The sequence below is a fragment of the Mchenga conophoros genome, linkage group LG12 (assembly GCF_057382185.1).
Source record: "Mchenga conophoros isolate Kocher_MC1m ecotype Shallow Benthic linkage group LG12, M_conophoros_male_GT1.1, whole genome shotgun sequence".
Taxonomy (NCBI): domain Eukaryota; kingdom Metazoa; phylum Chordata; class Actinopteri; order Cichliformes; family Cichlidae; genus Mchenga; species Mchenga conophoros.
Window position 1 is genome coordinate 17,682,575 of NC_140537.1, and position 17,932 is coordinate 17,700,506.

Genomic DNA, 17,932 nt, shown 5'->3' on the forward strand with positions numbered 1-17,932 from the left:
CTGCATGTTCTTCTGTCTGCGTTTGTTTTTACTGCACTGGCAGTGGTGTTTGGGATCATTGCCATACCAAAAGAAAAAAGAAAAAAAGAAGCCATTGCCAATAACAGACTTTTAGATGGCATTGTATGGTGGATAAAACCTGAAAGCAATTTTCATGTTTACAACTCCACTGAAGTTAGGAGATCAAAGCCAACTTTGTGGATAATTAGTTTATTAATGCTCATTGAAGCAGTTCAACCTTTAAGATTAAGCATCTCTCAAGAAAATCGTGGATGTAAATGGGCAGCATTAAACAAGCAAGGAGAAACAAGCTGACAGAGGAAACTGGCACAAGCACGGGGAAGACATGCAAACTGCACCCAAAAGGAATTTTGAAATATTTTTGCCACAGGGCAATTGTGTTAAACACTAAGCTTCTATGCTTATGGTTGTCCTTTTGTTTTAGTAGGGAAATCAAGTTTGACCAAGATATACTAGAATTTAGCTTCCGCTGCCTTTTTGCTGTCTTGCTTGCACAAATGTTAAAAGTTGTGACTCCAAGCCATGTTTAGTTTTTCTTATAATGAGCAACAAAGGTGACAACTTAAAAAGAAATAGAAAAACTTAAAAGCAAAACAGTCACAAGTTCCATTGCTCTTCTTGGTAATCATAGCCTTTTTTCTTTGTCTAAAATAAAACACAAACGGTATCTTTGCATCAGCAGCAGTGATGAAATAGATCCCGTTTGCAGAGTTTTGAATGTCTACCAACAGTTTTAGGTTACTAAAATGGTTACTCATACAGTACTTACACATAATTGCCGCATATGCTTTCAGTCATAGATAACTGTATTCTGTTCATCACTTAGTCAATTAAATAAGAGGAAAAAGTTTTAAAGTTCCATTAAAATGATTAAAATGTCCCCTCGTGTGGAAGGAAGGAAATCCTCATGAGAAACTTGAGTACATATAAATCTAATTATATCTAATAAAAACTATGATAAATGACTCAAAAGTTTTATCATAAATGTTTCTGAATAACTATTTTTTTAATAAATGACTTCAAAACAATGACATTTAGCTTTATAGATGTGCAAGTGTTATACACCTATAGATGTATATAAATCAAGACAATTAAATGAAATTAAGAGGCAAATAAACTGAAATACAAACAGCATGTATGCATTTATTGGACATGAAACAAACACAGATGGATGAGAGAAATATAGCCAGAACTGTTAATGGATATGGTTAACAAGAAGCTCAAAATTCATTCATGTTTTCACTGTTTTATTATTTTGTAATGGAATTGAATTTGTGCTGCGTCTAAAATGACCATTTTTCAGTCCTGGCCTCCACTGACTTGACTAAGCCCTTCCCCATGATTCGGAAGTCCTCCAGTATTGCTTCAACATTGGGAACAGTCTTAGCTTCATCTCCAGTGACCTCCACGCTGCGAGCAGACACCTGTGACGTCTGAGGTTTTGTGAAAAAACAAAACAAAACATAATAACAAAGAAAAAGGAAACATGAGGAAAAGGTGATTAGTGTGAAGGTGTGAAAATGAACAGAATGAAGGAGAATAACTATTACAAAAGCAAGTTTTCCACACCCCCAAAAACTTGTTTTTTAACTGCCTTCATGTTTTTAAATGGAAGTCACTTTGCAATTACCTTAAAGGGGGTTGGGATGAATGCCTTTGGCTTCCATAAAACTGTGATTACTGTTCCACCACATGGATCACAGAAGAAAAGGGCCAAGTCTCCAAATGCCTCCTGGAAATTAAAAAAAATAAAACTATGTTACGCATGCCAACTGACACTTATTTGTGAAGCTCAAAGCAAAACTTATTAGAAAACTATTGAGTATACCCCCCCCCCCCAAAAAACAAACAAACAAACAAAGAAACCAAAAACAAACCCAAAACCCACTTCAGTTTGACAAGCTTACTCAGTCAAAACAGGACTGTGATAGACATGTACAGAGGAAGAACGGGAATTAGTATGAATGTTGTGCAGTTTGGATTTCACTACCTTACAGTATAAGAACAGCTGAGTTTACCTCGGATTTTCTCTTGTCTGCGATTTAATTTTTTATTATCTGGAAGCGGCTCTGTTGTATCACACGTCAGCTTTCAAGCATAATATCTGCTTCACGTTTTTTTTTTTGTTTTGTTTTTTAAAGTCTGTCAAAAACACACTCAGCATTTGAAATGTTGAAAGACATTACTCACTCTTAGCTCTCCCAGGTAGAGGGACACAGGGTTGTAGTCGATGACTGGAAGGGGCCCTCCAGGCTGAGCCACACTGCCAGACATCACGCCCCTGCTGAAGGTGATGGCCGGAGGATCTACTGCCTGGTCGAGCAGGGGGACCTGCTTTGGGTTCAGGTGAATCACAACATCGTAAGCGTCCAGAGGAGGACGCAAAATCACCTACACAAATACGAAGAACGCATGAAAACACTGAAATAGCAAAAATCTGCATTTATATAGTGGATAAATCATGAAGGCAGTATTCACCCACCCTGACATCCTGCTTCTGGCTGCCATCTATCAGCTGATTTTCCAGCACTTTAAGACTCTCTGCAGCCACCATTATCACACGCTGCAGCATCTGAACACACATTCAAAAGTGGCTTTGAACATTTTGAACTATTAGCACCAAAAACACTGTCTCGATTTTCAAACTAATAGTTAGCACTGGAATATATGTTACCCATATCTTGTAGCATAATTTTATCTGGGGACCTAATTTCATACGGGAACTGCATAACAACTGGAAAGCTGCAGCGAAAACACCATTTTCTGTATGGTTTCTAATTTTGCCAAATTGTTGAAAATAAAAACAAAAACAAACGAACAACAACTTTAAATACACCCCTTAAATCTGTTTTGAACTTCCACCACATTTTTAATCAAAGTTAGTTGATTACAACAACAGAGCAATCCAATTTCTTTTTTTAATTGAGAGAAATATGACATCATTCAACCTGAGAGCTCTTTCTAGTCCAGATATGAATTGTTTCAACCTCTATGACATTTTTGAAGTCATGGTCATGGAAGTCTTTATTGGAAAACACTGTCATTAGAAATAAACTTAATATTCAATCTGTTAATAGACTACTTTCATAGTCTACTCCCTGGTGGTTATTCACAGGAACTGCAACAACTACAAATTTAAAAAAAAAAAAAAAAAGACTCATTACTGAACTCGTCTCTACAAAAATGTGCGTACTAATTCAACAATGACCCCCTCAGGCTTCACATTCTCAGGGATGTGAAGCCTCAGGATCCACAGGAGGTATACTAGAATCAATGTCAAAATTTGTAATTAAGTCCACAGTGACGTCTTTATCAGGACGTCACAGCACAAATTTCCTGTTCTCCAAGAACTATAAAGGAGGATGCTGGGAGAGGCAGGTCCTTAAAATTGTTGTTTCTAACAGGAGCAAGGTAGCCAAGCACAGGAAACCTATCTGGGTCAGCCGCACACTATGGGAGGCTCGTGTGCGTGTCTTTTCTGTACAATACTGTGTGCCACAGGACTACTTTACAGCTGCGGTCACGTCCAAGCAGAGGAATATGAAACTAAATATTTTACTTATTTTACTACCAAAGAGGATGGCAATGAAAAGCAGCTGGTGAGCTACACCTGATGGTTTTAAACTGATATAATTAATGATGTAAACATCGTTCTCAGATTTATTTACTTCAATAATCCTGTTTATCATTTGACCCTTTGAAATTTTTTATGTACCGTTTCAGATCAGTGATTTACACGACGTTTTGGAAAGACTTCAGAACCATCCGTTTCCAGTTCTAAGAAAAAAGCATGGCTATCTCCCTGTGGTATGCAAGGCAAAAACTAATACCAGCTGGAATTCTAAAACTGATCTAGTCAGTCTGTTTAGAACAATTTATCATCTTTTATAGAGGTACTGAATCACTCTCTCAATTTAATATGATTCCTGTCTTTTCAGTGTGATCCAGGAGAGCAGTGTGCACTAAGGAAAGGATCCCGGATCGGAAAACTATGTGACTGTTCTTTGCCAAGAACATGCAACTCTTTTCTACACCGCTGTTTATGATTCTCTGCACCTGCAAGAAACTTTTTAAACACTGTAAAAGCAAAAGGAGGGGAAAACACTTCAGATGTTTTTTAAGCTATAGTACATTCTTCAGTGTTCTTTTCTCACATGTTTACTAAACAAATGTAATATTTAATCATTTAAAATTCAGCGCTGAGAGCTGATCTATTAAATACTTTGTTATTTGTGTACTTGTGTGTCCACTGACCTGAATGCTAGGTGAGCGTTTGGTCCACATAGACAGTTTTTTGTCTTTAGGCGTAGCTATAAACATGACAGGAAGGGACTCCCGGGTGGCCATGAAGCCATTCTTGATCTCTGGGTAGTCCACAGCTACACGTGACAGAGAGGCGAAAAAGATTTGGCGTTGAAACAATAAAGCATATGGACGGATGTAGAAGTATGTTGGGCGAGTAAAAAGAAAGAGGTCAAGAGGGATTTGTTTGTGTCACACACACGGAAAAGGGATGTGTGTGAGAGAGCACTTGCCCGTGAGCTGGTTGTTGAGGTTGACAATCAGCGGATTGTTCCTCCAGTCAAAGGAGGAGAGCAGATGAAGGAAGCGAAGGAAGGCCACCTGTGGGGAACTGAGGAAGATGGAGAAATTCACTCACATGACCCATAACAAACAGAGGAAAACGTGTTTCCTACACAAAAAAAACAAGAAAAAAAAAAAGCAAAAGTGGTGGCTACCTGGGAGCAGTAAAGGGGGCGGGCTGCAGGAAAAGCGACGCCACCAGCAGGTCTGCTGTGTCCTCTGTAATGTCGTCGCTGAACAGCTGAGCACTGAGCCAGCGTTTGGCCAGGCGACATGCTGCGCCAAAACATGGGTGTTGCTGCTGGAGCCTTCAAATAAAAAGACAAAACGCACCAGACTGAAGAAAATGAAAAGACACAACTAAAAACATAAGTCTGCTTTGTCACACAGGAACTACTTTGTATCACTTTCGAACTTTTACCCATGTAATGTGCTAGTAAGCAGAGGCTTGTGAATGGTGGCCATCTCCAGAGCCTGGGCCTCGTCGTTGTCTCTTACAACCAGCAGCCCCTCTGCAGTCAAGCTCTCCCGAAGCACCTGAGGTTCACGGTGGTATGCCACCTGGATTCGGAACACCAGGCCATCCTAGGGGCAAAGTGAAACATGTGCTGCTTTAGCCAAAGGTTTCTACCTGTAGAATGGGACTTTTTACTCCTGACTACCACCAAGTGCTTGATCTTTAATTAAACTGATGAACTTGTCTCTATTTCTTTAAAAGCGGGGTGTCTTACAGAAGTGCACTGAGAGAACATGCTATGATTTGATGCAATATAAATTATACCAAATTGAAAAGGCAGCTTAAATAAAAGGAATATTGTTACGTGCAATCAAACATTACAAAAAAATAAAATAGTCAAACAACTTCAGAGTATACACTACTAAGTTACCTACTGTCAAATGTACTTAAGAAACTTAAGAAAACACCAGCAAACAGAAAAACGCACACAAAACACAACAGAAGTGTTTTTGGGGAGACAATAATGTGACGGAACAGCTGCAGAAGCTACAGGATCTACAGTATTATATAAATAACATGATTAAAATGCATGGAGCCCACCTAACCAGAGGTGCTCTGTCTTGTGTTAAAATAAGAGAAAATAAAGTTAATATTTGTTGGTCTGTTTTTTTCCCCCTAGATCCCTAGTTGCTCTAAGAATAAACTTAAAGACAGAGTGGCTCAGTGACCCTTTTCTCAGTTATAAATTATATATATCAAGTTAAATTTCACAGAAAAGCCAGCTAAGGGTACACATAATCAAAAACATACCTTCCAGACATCCAGGTGGGTAGGACAGGGCCTGCATGTATAGCTATGGTGCTTTCTGAGTAGCTCCCCAAGTTGGATGTGAAACGCAGCTCGGATATGCTGGATCGCGAGGCGGTCATGAGGCCATTTCCCACTCCCTTCCATGTGACAGATTACTGCAAGAATAAGGCAACCAATACATTGGTGTATGACTTTGCATTGCTACATGTCTGTAGTACCCAAGAAAATGAAGATAAACGTTTTCGTTTGAGTCAAAGTGTATGCATAATACACCACGAACAGCAGCCAGAGTGGAAATTACTACACATCTAGGTGCAGTTTTTTCAAAGACCTTTTAAAATGTTTCAATGAATGAGCCACTAACTTGTTATAGGAGTGATATAGACAGGACATGGTTTGCCTTCCTTAGGCACCAGTGATCTGGAAGTTTTCTCTCTGTCAAAAAAGGAATACTCCAGTTTCAGTGGTCGTGGGGGAAAGACCTGCAAAGGCACAGTTGAGTATAAATTCACAGTTTAATATAAAAGACATCAATGTTTGATCAAGAGCTCACAGGCTTGGAGTGGGATCAAGGTGCCATTTTAAAATTATGCATTTTTTAACAACTTATACCTATTACTGCCGTCATGGCAGCAGTTTTCTGGTAAGAGCGAGGCATTTTACCTGTGTGTATCTGAGTGCAGGGTGTGCTCCTTGAACAGCAGTGATGGTGAGAGGCAGACCTTCCAGCCTCCATAGTTTTCTGCTCAGGTCATCATAGGACTGAACCACCACTAAGCTCTCCTCCTCTCCAGTGCCAGACACCTGAAGAGCATAATGTGTATTAATATTGAAAAAAGACATTCAGAGGCAGATGCAGTGATGAAAAACATCACTGATGCCCTCTTCTGGTGGTTTTCAGGATTAGACTTTATTTTTTAACACAAATAATTATTTAACTGCTAAGATAATTTAGCTACAATAACAAAATTTGTTACAATCTTTTTAAGTAAAATAATAAAAGAAAGTTGAGCTTTGACAGACAAATAATTATTAGGAAAAAAAATGCCAGTGGGGTGTGTTTTTGCATGTGGTTGTAATGGTTATAAGTATTTATATAACAAATCCCAACAGTTTGAGAATGTTCTTGCCATTTTAAGTTTATATAATTACTTAATAAATCATAATCAGACCATTATAGCTGTTTATATATATATATATATATATATATATATATATATATATATATATATATATATATATATATATATATATATTATTTATTAGGTATAACAAGACATAATACTATTATTATTGTCAAACAAATTACGCATACTTTCTAGATTGATCTGTATTGACCCAAACCATACTGTTAGGGGAAAATATGAACGGTATGTCAGAGTTCTTCTTGAAATTTCCATCATACGTGGCTAAAATAATTCAATAATAACGGTTTACCTCACTTCCCGTTTTGATGACGTCATCAACCATCGCCCCGACATACCGCACACAGGATTCGGGGATGTCTGCGTGCCTACGGGATGACACACACGTTCTCTCTTTTTTAACTTGAACCTTCAGTGAAATTGTACACATAATTGCTTCACCGCCAGGTTTTTCTAGGGCACATGCCGAAGTGAAACAGGTCACAGCCTGTTTACATTCCCCCAAACCCCGTTTTATTTTTTACCCCATCCCCGATAGCAGTCAGTGCTAACATTTGCTAGCTTGCTAAGGCTTGGAAGACCTGAATTACGGTAAGTATGAAGCGCACAGGAAGGAGGCGCAGCTCCGTGTGGGACTGCTTTGAACAAACGGGGAACTTCGTCCGCTGCATGAAATGCAACGCGACGCTGAAATACTGCGGCGGAGCCACGACCTCCATGATGAACCACATGAGCAGGCACCATTCATCCGCGATGCCGATGGACGAGGACGAGAAACCCGTGATCTGCACCGTTCAGTGCATCGAGGATGAGAACGCTTCCAACAACTCGGAAATCACACAGGTTGCAGTCATGTCACCCAACATAAACATCACCCCTGCTGAGCGGGACTCCAGCGAGAGGAAACGCCTGAAGCGGAGCTCCGTTTGGGATATCTTCATCAAAGTGGACGACGAGGTTCACTGCACGATGTGCGGCACGAAGCTCAAATACAGAAGCAGCACCACCAGCATGATGTACCACATCAGAAACAAGCACCAGGACGCAGCACCCAACGACGGTGTGTCGCTGGCAACGCATGCGGAGGTGACTGAGCTCATCTCCAGAATGATAGAGAAGGACATGCTCCCCATCAGCATGGTTAGTGGCGATGGTTTTCGCGAGCTGCTTGCATACACTGTGCACAGTTATAAAATGCCATCTGTTGGTGATGTTACACGCATTATTGAAGGCCGTTTTCATGAGAAGGTTGAAGAGCTTATGGTGCAGCTGGGTAGAGTGGAGAAAGTGGCTCTCACTGCAGACTTCTGGACAGGTCTCACCTTTCAGAGGTACATGACCATGTCGTGTTCATTTATAACAGAAGACTGGCAGGGGAGGTCAGCTGTGCTGCAGACGCACAAAGTTTCAGCAGGCAGCCACTCCACTGCAGACACTGTTACAGAGAGCGTGCTCAGCACCGTGCAGGCGTGGGCCATCGCCGGTAAAGTGACCTCATGTGTTCATAACGACACGCAGAACAGCTTATCAGTCCAAGCATGTACCCGTGTCACCTGGGACTACACGATTTGCTTTGCCACAACGCTTCAGCGAGCAGTCAGCGATGGGCTTAGTGAAGATTTACTCCGCATCGTTGTTGCTGCCGGGAAACTAGTTAAGCACTTCAATCGCAACTTGCTCGCGAATGAGGCCTTGGAACAGAAGCAAGTTCAGATGTGCCTGCCGCAACGCAAGCTCATCCAGTCGAGCAAAGACAGATGGGACACCATCTGCGACATGTTTGAACGTTTGCTTGAACAACGGTGGGCGATTAAAGCTGTCCTCTCCGACCGCAGCGTCACCAGCAGGCAGGAAGCTCAGACCCTTGAGATTGAAGATGACTGCTGGCAGATAATTGAGAACTTCACGCCTGTGCTGGCGACACTTAAATGGGCTACAACAGTCATATCTGCAGATACGGAGGTGTCCATTTCAAATATCTACCCGATCACCTTCAGCCTGGTTCAGACTCATCTCGTGCCAAAAGAGAATGACGTCGAACAAGTCTCAGAGTTCAAGCTCAAAGTTCAGCAGTCACTTAGAAATCACATGGAGGTAGGCACCGGTTTTGACTGAAACATATTAACAAGGATAAAAAAAATAATCTGCATTCCCTTTACATATATTTATGCCATTTTATTTTTACTTATTGCAGGTTGACTCTAACGACCTGGCTTCAAAACCGGCTCTTATCGCCTCCATGTTGGATCCCCGGCACAAACACCTGAGCTTCCTTACACCAACGGGGAGACTGGCTGCAAAGGTTAAGCTGCATGAACTAGTTTCAAAATTGGATGCAGTAGTAACTGCTACTGCAGGTGCAAAGGATGAGCAGCAGGAGACTTTGGTCACCCCGGATATTAGCCAGGCAGCTGTGCCCTCGCAAATTAGAAGTGACACCAAAAACACTATGGTGCTGCTCCTTGGCGACAACTACAGTTCTTCCTATGCCACCGACTCTGAGGCTCAGGTCGATTACTACTTAAGAGACATTGCTCCCTCGTTAGACATTAACCCTCTCGACTGGTGGAGGGTAAATGGACCGAGATTCCCCAAACTGGCAACTCTTGCGAGACACTATTTGTGTGTACCAGGGGTATCGCTGCCGTCTTTATTGTCAGAAGCAGGACAAACGTTTGCAACAATGCGCAGAAGACTGAGCCCAGAGCATGTTGACATGATGATCTTTGTAAACAGAAATGCATAACCTGCATGACCTTAGATGTTGAAGATGCTGGTGCCCTATACCAACAACAGAATAAGGTTACTGAAAGGTAACAGAAGAAGCAAGAAGTCAAAATAGGAAGATGTTGGCGTGTTGTACGTGCTTGTGTTCAACAGTGCTATAAGCCAAAACTTGTTTCAGACACTAAAACTTGGAAGTCATTGCTTTTGAGTTTTTAACACTGTTTGCCTGCAGCAAAGTAACAGTTGCCATTACTTCGCCGCAGGCAAATATTTAACAACATCTTCCAAGTAGTTCTCAAAATTAAAACCAATCACTTTGTTTTGTCACCTTGCTCAACTTCATACTGGCACTTCAGCCCTGAAACAGCTTGCAGTGAACCAGTAGTAAAATTATGTAAGAAGTATTTGTAGAAATATGTAGTCATAACAAAGTCTTGACAGTCAGCTTCAAATGTCAGAACAAGTATCTAGAGGAGAGTGCTCTACAATCATGCTGAAGTCTTTTATATGCCATATTCACCTTAGCATAGGCATTGTGTTCTATGAATGGCAATGAATACCTGTTTGTTTGTTTTTTTAAATATCAAATAGACTAACTTTACAATTAAGGACAGGATGAAAAAACAAAGCCTCTTTCTTTCTTTCACCGTAGTTTCTGTAAGCATTACAGCTTACTGAATATTTCTATCAGTGTTATAGTTGGAAAAGATCACCACACTACACTGTATTAACAGTATTGTCAGTTCTTTAGTCTCTCAACTAAGCTCTGCTGAGATAAAATACATACAGCTGCAGCAAGTGTGTGATGATCTGTTTGGGAACCAGACGCTTTTGGCAAATGCTTTCTCCGTCCCACAGCACAGCCTCGGTGATGTCGCCATCCTGGAAGCGACGCAACTCAGAGCGAGGACCCCACAGCTGACGAAATTCAGCCGCCTAGCACAGGAACATTTAGATTTTTAATTTTTCTTAAATCACAAGCATGATTAAAAACAAAGCCACAAAAAACAAGTAACAGAAAATATAAGCACAATTTCCATACGAACAACATGATCTCTTTTTATGTTAAAAGAAAAGCTGGTTACAAAGTGCAAAATCCAGCCATAGTTACACTCGTGTGTCCATTTTAAGCTGCTTCCTTGTCACAAAGGGGGTTGACACAATGGGTCGCTCTACATGTTTTGAGTTCGTAGAGTTTTACGAAGGATGCCCTTCCCGTCTCCAGTGACCTTGCGCTTGGCCAAGCGAGTGTGTGAACCACTACACTATGAAGCCACGAGTAATACAGAATCACGTCCATAAGTGTTACATTTGTCTGCAGCAGTATAATATTCTTCAAGATGTTTACAAACACACTTGAAGTAAAAATACACTTCTTACACCTAGAAAACCATTCTCAAACTGAGCTGTGGCTCTGGAGTTAAAGTGAGTCATCCATTAACCAGTCGGTAGTTCAATCCTCTGGTTCTTTAGGTTGTAAGTTGAAGCCCCATTGGGCAACATTGCCCAAATAACCCCATGTTTATCCATAACTGTGTGTATATACAGTGGTCCCTTGTTTATCGCGGGAGTTACATTCTAAAAATAACCCACGATAGGTGAAATCCACGAAGTAGCCAACTTTATTTTTTTACAATTATAGATGTTTTAAGGCTGTAAAACCCCTTACTACACCATTTATACACTTTTCTCAGACAGGCTTGAACATTTTCCCTCTTGTTTAAACACTCTCAAAGTGCAAACCTTCGTAGAAAAATGAGTCCAGTATTATAGAATGAAACCAAAGGCAAAATGTGCAAACCGTTTCATCGACGTTGTGATTGTTGGGGAGAATACAGTACAGCACCTCAGAGTCACACTGCTAGCGATCGAAGATTTATTTAAATTTGACAAGCTGAACGCATTCTGTACTGTACAGGAGACACGGCACGAGACTGGATGTAGACCACTGTCAATCAATCAGGACCCAGAAAAGAAAAAAAAAAACACCATGCAAAATTGCACAAAAAAATCTGCAAAACAGCGAGGCCGCAAAAGGTGAATTGCATTATAGTGAGGGACCACTGTATTACACACTTGCACATTTCAAAAAATACAATCTGATTTACATGGACAATGAGTCATGCATGTAGCATTATGAGTCAAGTGACCTTTTGTCTTCAACTTCAGTGGCTAAATCAAGAAATAAAGCCCTATACATGCAATAAATAAAGGCAGGTGAGGTTACCTTGGGGCTGTCTGCTGGTGGGCCTCGTTCTAGGACAGAAGATGACAGCTCTGTCCTTAAAAGCAAACCGAAAGATAACGGAGGCTGAGCTTTGTGCTTTGGGGCTTCGCTCTCCACAGACCACTGAAATAAAACCAAAGTAAAGTAAGTTCTGCAGATAGCAATTTTGAGATTAACTTCTTTTTACACGGATATTTCATAACTTTGAAACATATCCACTGTTACATTAGTAGTATTAGAGCCAATTCTTTCTGCACATTGGTAACTTAGATAATATGAAATAAAGCAATAATTCCTGAATGCAAGTCTTTTTCACCTTAGGGTCAGGAGAGAGGGAGTGGGTAAGGAGGTGAATCCTTTGGGACAATCCTTGCTGGAGAAGTGACAGAATAAAAGGCAATGCAGTGTGAATGTAATCCCCACTGTGGTCCATCAGCTCACTGAGAAGATTCAGTTTCTTACAGCTGGACTGAAGCTTTACCAGTTCACACAACCTAAGGGGAAATGAAACAGAAGAGCTGAGAGGATGAAGAGCATAATGATCTCTACTCTGAAAGTAAAAGTCCTCCATGTGATTTGTTTTACATTTAGTAACCATGTTTCCTAAAAAGAAGGTGCAGAACCCAACTGCTTACCTAGTATGCAAGGTTAACTAAATATGTTAAATATATGCATTTGTTTATAGAAACATACTGGAACACATGGTCACTTGTCCTTATCATGGGTTTGGGTGTCATGAGGAGGCACTGGAAGCCATCCACTGTAGGGTTGTCCCAGAACTGCATTGACAAAGATGCCTCATGCTGCAGCTGAGGAACCAAAGTGAAGAAAGTTCAGAAACAGTTGCAACAATGCGCAACAAGTGGAAAAAAAAAAGTTTAAACACACCACTGTTCAGTTACCTGTTTGTATGTACAAGCAGTGATGTCAGCACACATGTTAAGGTGTCCCGAAGGATCAACAAACACAACCTGGAAAGCATCATGGAACTCTGAAATGGATGGCTACAGAGAAAAGATACGAGGGGGTTGGTTGAATCACAGTTCCAGAGTAAATGAAAGTGTGAATAAAGTACATGCACACAATTAGTGTTTTAAATTTGATTTGGATAACTCACAGCTGTAGAGTCAGGATCTTTGGCCAGGCTGATTCCATTCACTGTCAGATCTGTAGATGCTGAGGAAGAAGGTGCAAGGCATTCAAAACAGATAAGCAAGTTACCTTTCAATTACCAACATTTTAAAAAAGGACACAGGAGGACATCCATTAAAACTAAAATTACCCAAGAAGTTCAAGGTGTTTCGAAGAAGCTGATATGCCGTCATGCTGTTACTGATTCTATGAGTGATCAGTAGATACGCCAACAGCATTGAAGCTAGGAAGCCATTAAAACAACCAGTGCCCTATAAGACATTGAGAACAATAAAGATATAAGGTAAGAAAAAAATTACACCTTAAAGTAGGAAATTTTTTAGCTTTAGCTTTAATTCAGAGTTTTCAGTGTTGTGAAAATGGCTGTCCCTCTACCTGGCTAGATTTTAATGGTGACTTGTGCTAAAACCATGATGTGGACCAGGCAAGGATCAGAATTTCAGTTTAAAAGTATCTGGAAAGTTACAGCATGTGTTGCATTACTAGTGCAATATTTATTGATGATTATTAGTTGCAATATTAATCGATGATGCAGAATGTGTATAAATGTTTTCATGTTTGACTCTAATCTGCTTCCAAATCTTACGCTGCTGGAACCTCAGCTACTAGAATACAGATATGAAAATTCATCAGATGTAGTTGTAGGCCATTGATCACAAAGAATAATTATTTAATCAATAATATATATTGATCTGGAGATAAACTAAAGTGATTTCCACATCTCCTTTATTAGGCTACGAGAACTTTTAATGTTTAACTAAATCAAAAGTTGCAGCACTTCAATATGATCCAGTCAAGAATAAAGTTGATTATAACCATTGTTGTAATCATCATCTCTGACTGGGGTTTTCGGTTTTGTCAAGCCATATAATGCAAAGTGCTACGCTGAACGTTGCAGTACACTCCTCTGAACTCTATGCAACAAGTGTGAGAACCAATGAGAGCTTCCTACCTGATCAAGCTCTCTTTGACGAAGCCAGACTTTAAGTAAAGCCACCCCATCAGTAAAAGCTGAGCACTGAGAGCTGACAGCAGAGAGGAACTGGAGGTGAGCCCTCGGCAATAAATCTCCCAGAACAGAGCTGTTATAATGTGGAGTCGGAGGTTCAGAGCTCTCTGTGACAAAATAAGTAAAAAAAAAAAGATAATTTAATTAAGGAGTTGCTGACTAATAACATGGCTATAAATATACAATACAATGAAAACAGTCTGTTGAAAATCCAGACACAGTTTGTTCAAAGACTCAAGCTGCATCAGAAGGCCAAAAAAAAGGTAACAACTTTGAGATCTCCTTTGCATGCTCCTTTGATGTTCCTGCTTTGCTTCTCATTCCATCAGAAATATCCAGGTCATTTTTTAAGCCTGTTTGATGTTTTTCTAGTTCATGACAGGCTACTTCTACTTCTGTAGTCGGAGGGTTAGTATTTAACTAAATTTAACATACAACTGTAAAATCATTGTCTGAGACAGTTTACTGAAGGGGATTTAAATACTGGGATGAACAATAACAATCTTACCAGACTGGGAAGTCTGCAAACCAGTGTACCACTCTGTCCTGATGTTATTCCTCTGGGGATGAAAACGGCTGGGCTTGAAGAACCCGGGAGCTGGACAGGCATGAACGCGGAGGGTGAAGCTGGAAGAGTCTTTACCTGGAATACAGAACACTTTTTATCTCAAAGTCACAACCAGAAAAAAAGCCTTTTAACATAGATGTTAAAATCCATATAATGTAAACGTAATGTCATTGAATAATGTTTAAAATGTATACAATATGAAATTAATTAAAACTTGAATACCTGGAGGGGTCAGCAGCAGAACAGGTCGAAGTCGATTCCCATGGAGACAGGAATACTGCATGGTCCCGATGTCAGAAGAGGAAGTGAGATGCTGGGCCAGGCCTGCCAGGTAGAGAGCCCTTTTCCTCGGATACCTCTGGTTCAGGACATCTTTTGGATGGAGGACATCCTAACAACAGACAGAATAGCAGACTGAAGGCTACGGAAACACAGCACACCATTGATTTTTTTGTAGAATACAAAAGCAGTTAGGATGACTTACATTTGGAATTGTGACAGCCAGGTCCACCATGACATTTGGTTTGGTGCAGGTACCCAAGGGGTAGCTCCCGATCAGATCAATGGAAGAAGGAGGCGCCATGTGGAATTTCCCTTTTGTTGTTTTAGGCACCAAGAGAAATGGGACCTTCACTGCACCAGACAGCCAGGACAGGTCACTTACCTGAGACAAAAATCATGTGTGAATTTGTGTGGAGTTGACCATCTATTGCCAATCACAAAGCTTTGGTTACAACTGAAGCACAACATACCTCAACTTCTGGTGAGTCTGGCACAGTCTGGATTAACTTGGTGACTGTCTGAATGAATGAATCTATTTGGCGTTTCCTGCGTTCACTCAATGCAACTTCTTTCAACAGCTCCTCCATCTATTATTAATGACAGATCACTATCAGTTTGTGTGGTCAGTGGTTACATACGACAACAGGGTTAAGAGATATGATCACACTCCTTTTTTATCATTATCTTTTATGGTTATGTCACTAAGTCTGGCGTCTCACCTGCATTTTGAGCAGACTGCAGTGAAACAGGCTTTCTGCCTCTTTCAGTTGGTTGAGCTCCTCTGCTGTAGGAGGTCGATACAGATCATTTCGAGATAGCTTCACTGGGTGATAGACAACCTCCTCCCCTGCGTGATCAGCTTTGCTTCTTTTTGCTTTAACTGGAGCCTCATTTTCCTCGTCCTCTTCTCTCTGTCGAGAGGAATCTGAGGGATTCATCTGTAAACAACAAATTATACATGTTGCACTGTAATACGTGTTACCAATATTCCCCCAGCACAGAATGTATGAAACATGTAAGTTCGCTAAGTGGTTCCAGTGCGACGTAAATAGCAAACTGTAGGCATGCGAGCAGTACTCGTGCATCGCTGAGTAGAACTGCTCTTTTCTGAGCGATCGGGAAGCCAAACTTTACTAAATTTTCAAGTCTTACCTCTGCTGGTTCCTCTGGAACGGACTGCTTCTTCTTCATTTCTAAATTGTTTTCGACAAGATAAAATTTCAGTTATTTAGGAACGTTTCATCAACAGCGCTTTCCCTTCATTCCGCTTTCACATGTGCCAAGGGTTAGTGAAACATGCTACCCAACAAAATATTTCCCTGATTGGGTTAGAAAAGGTGAGGGAGCTCGATGATTGGCTCGCTTCTCTCTCTGGGCGGGTCCAATCGTCTTTCCCAAGATAGGTTGCACAAACAATCTTCTGATTGGTGCTCCGGAGCCGCTCATGCGCAGACACATGCCTATAATAATTTCGACACAGGTAAAATAAATAAATAAATAACATACAATCGATACGGTGATATTTATCTGCTTTAAATTTCTGTTAATATCTTTTTTCAAATCAATACAAATGTACAGAAAATGCAGATCCGCTATTTATAAACAATTAATTGCTAAATATAGTAGATACAATTCTGTTATTTTGCCTCCAGGGAAGAACACAATTATACAAACACCTATCAGCATAATGTACAATACATTCAACAGCCCCACAAACTACAGCCTCTAAAGGATTATGGCGCTATTACATCTTCCAAATGGTGAAAAACGGAACATTATAACCGTTATAAACGTATGCAAGAGTATAATAAACAGCTTTTCACTCATTTTAAGTCCAGTCTTTGTATCCGACCATTTTCATATATACATTTCTTTGCTTGGTAAGCTGCTTAATAATGGCCTATCATTCAAGCATAAAAATGCACCTAACTCAGAGGAAGAACCAGTGTCCTAGCTACACAAAGACAACATAGGAAAGAACTAATGTTGTTACAAGTGCTCTGTCACAAAAACACATACGCTGTTCTCATTTCTTTAGCAGAATTAATGAAAAATGCTATAAATCAGACAGTTTGAATGGCATAAAATAGTATTTTTGCCCCAGCGAAGGGATTCCCAAAGAGTTATTAAACTTGGTACATCTCAATATGGTGTGCATGTAATCTTAAAAATTTGAGGGAAAAAGGACAAATGATGGACAAAAGAAGAAGAGGCTTAAAAATCCATCTACAGCATATGAACGGTGTCTAAAAGTCTTGACTTTAGGAAATGAAAAAAAATCCAGCAAAGAAGTGATACAGGAACAGAAAAATACCCCTAGCTCTTCAACTGATCCTTCTACTGTTTACTGCAGCTCCATCAGAAATGGTTTCAATTAAGGATGGCTGTCAAGAAGTCACGCTACTATCCACTACCATCCACCATACAGTACCATCTGGAAGGCGGGTGGTTGGCATCAGCTTCATTTTTCAGCTTGGCAATGATCCTAAACACACTGCCAATGCAGTAAAAGCATACTTCTGCCTCCCCAGAGCCCAGACCTTAACATTATTGAATGTGTCGGATCATCTTGAAAGAACAAAAGGCAGCCAACATTCAAAGAAGAGCTCTGAGTGCCTTGCAATAAGCCTGGTGAAGTATTAAAGACTACTTAAATAAATTACAAGAGTCTAACATTTGAGAGAGATCAGGTGATATGTAAAGTATATTTTACGAGATACGTAAATAATAAGGTCTCAGTGTTTATTTTTGCACACAGTATAAAAAGACTCCAATGCATATAATGTATTACGAATAAAACTTTCCGGTGCAATGTCGTTCCTGAGACAACTCACCTTTATCATGTGTTATTTTATATAGCAACATTTTTTTAGATTAGAAATACTGTATTTAATTTCTGTATTTCAAATGCAGAGTAGCTAAAATCACATGGTGGGAAACTGGAGTTTAA

At 40.2% G+C, this 17,932-nt stretch overlaps 3 protein-coding genes across 3 annotated transcripts; 2 read left to right on the forward strand and 1 right to left on the reverse strand.

Annotated features, from left to right (window-relative positions):
• Nucleotides 1-1,139: 1,139 nt before the first annotated feature.
• On the reverse strand, nt 1,140-16,274 carry nol6 (nucleolar protein 6 (RNA-associated)). The gene is made up of 26 exons (XM_085294115.1): nt 16,135-16,274; nt 15,702-15,920; nt 15,453-15,569; nt 15,185-15,364; nt 14,923-15,091; nt 14,641-14,775; nt 14,076-14,239; nt 13,254-13,374; nt 13,089-13,147; nt 12,874-12,975; nt 12,665-12,780; nt 12,288-12,465; nt 11,972-12,094; nt 10,532-10,680; nt 7,310-7,385; nt 6,536-6,676; nt 6,237-6,354; nt 5,873-6,027; nt 5,027-5,190; nt 4,761-4,913; nt 4,557-4,654; nt 4,276-4,400; nt 2,504-2,593; nt 2,212-2,412; nt 1,652-1,753; nt 1,140-1,454 (listed from the first exon to the last, which is right to left on the reverse strand). The coding sequence occupies exons 1-26, from the start codon at nt 16,171-16,173 to the stop codon at nt 1,305-1,307; spliced, it is 3,444 nt and encodes a 1,147-aa protein (XP_085150241.1). The 5' UTR covers nt 16,174-16,274; the 3' UTR covers nt 1,140-1,304.
• Nucleotides 3,354-4,295, forward strand: LOC146562404 (cocaine- and amphetamine-regulated transcript protein-like). The gene is made up of 3 exons (XM_085294117.1): nt 3,354-3,620; nt 3,745-3,828; nt 3,960-4,295. The coding sequence occupies exons 1-3, from the start codon at nt 3,474-3,476 to the stop codon at nt 4,065-4,067; spliced, it is 339 nt and encodes a 112-aa protein (XP_085150243.1). The 5' UTR covers nt 3,354-3,473; the 3' UTR covers nt 4,068-4,295.
• Nucleotides 7,351-10,372, forward strand: LOC146562405 (zinc finger BED domain-containing protein 4-like). The gene is made up of 2 exons (XM_085294116.1): nt 7,351-9,111; nt 9,212-10,372. The coding sequence occupies exons 1-2, from the start codon at nt 7,615-7,617 to the stop codon at nt 9,761-9,763; spliced, it is 2,049 nt and encodes a 682-aa protein (XP_085150242.1). The 5' UTR covers nt 7,351-7,614; the 3' UTR covers nt 9,764-10,372.
• Nucleotides 16,275-17,932: the final 1,658 nt, after the last annotated feature.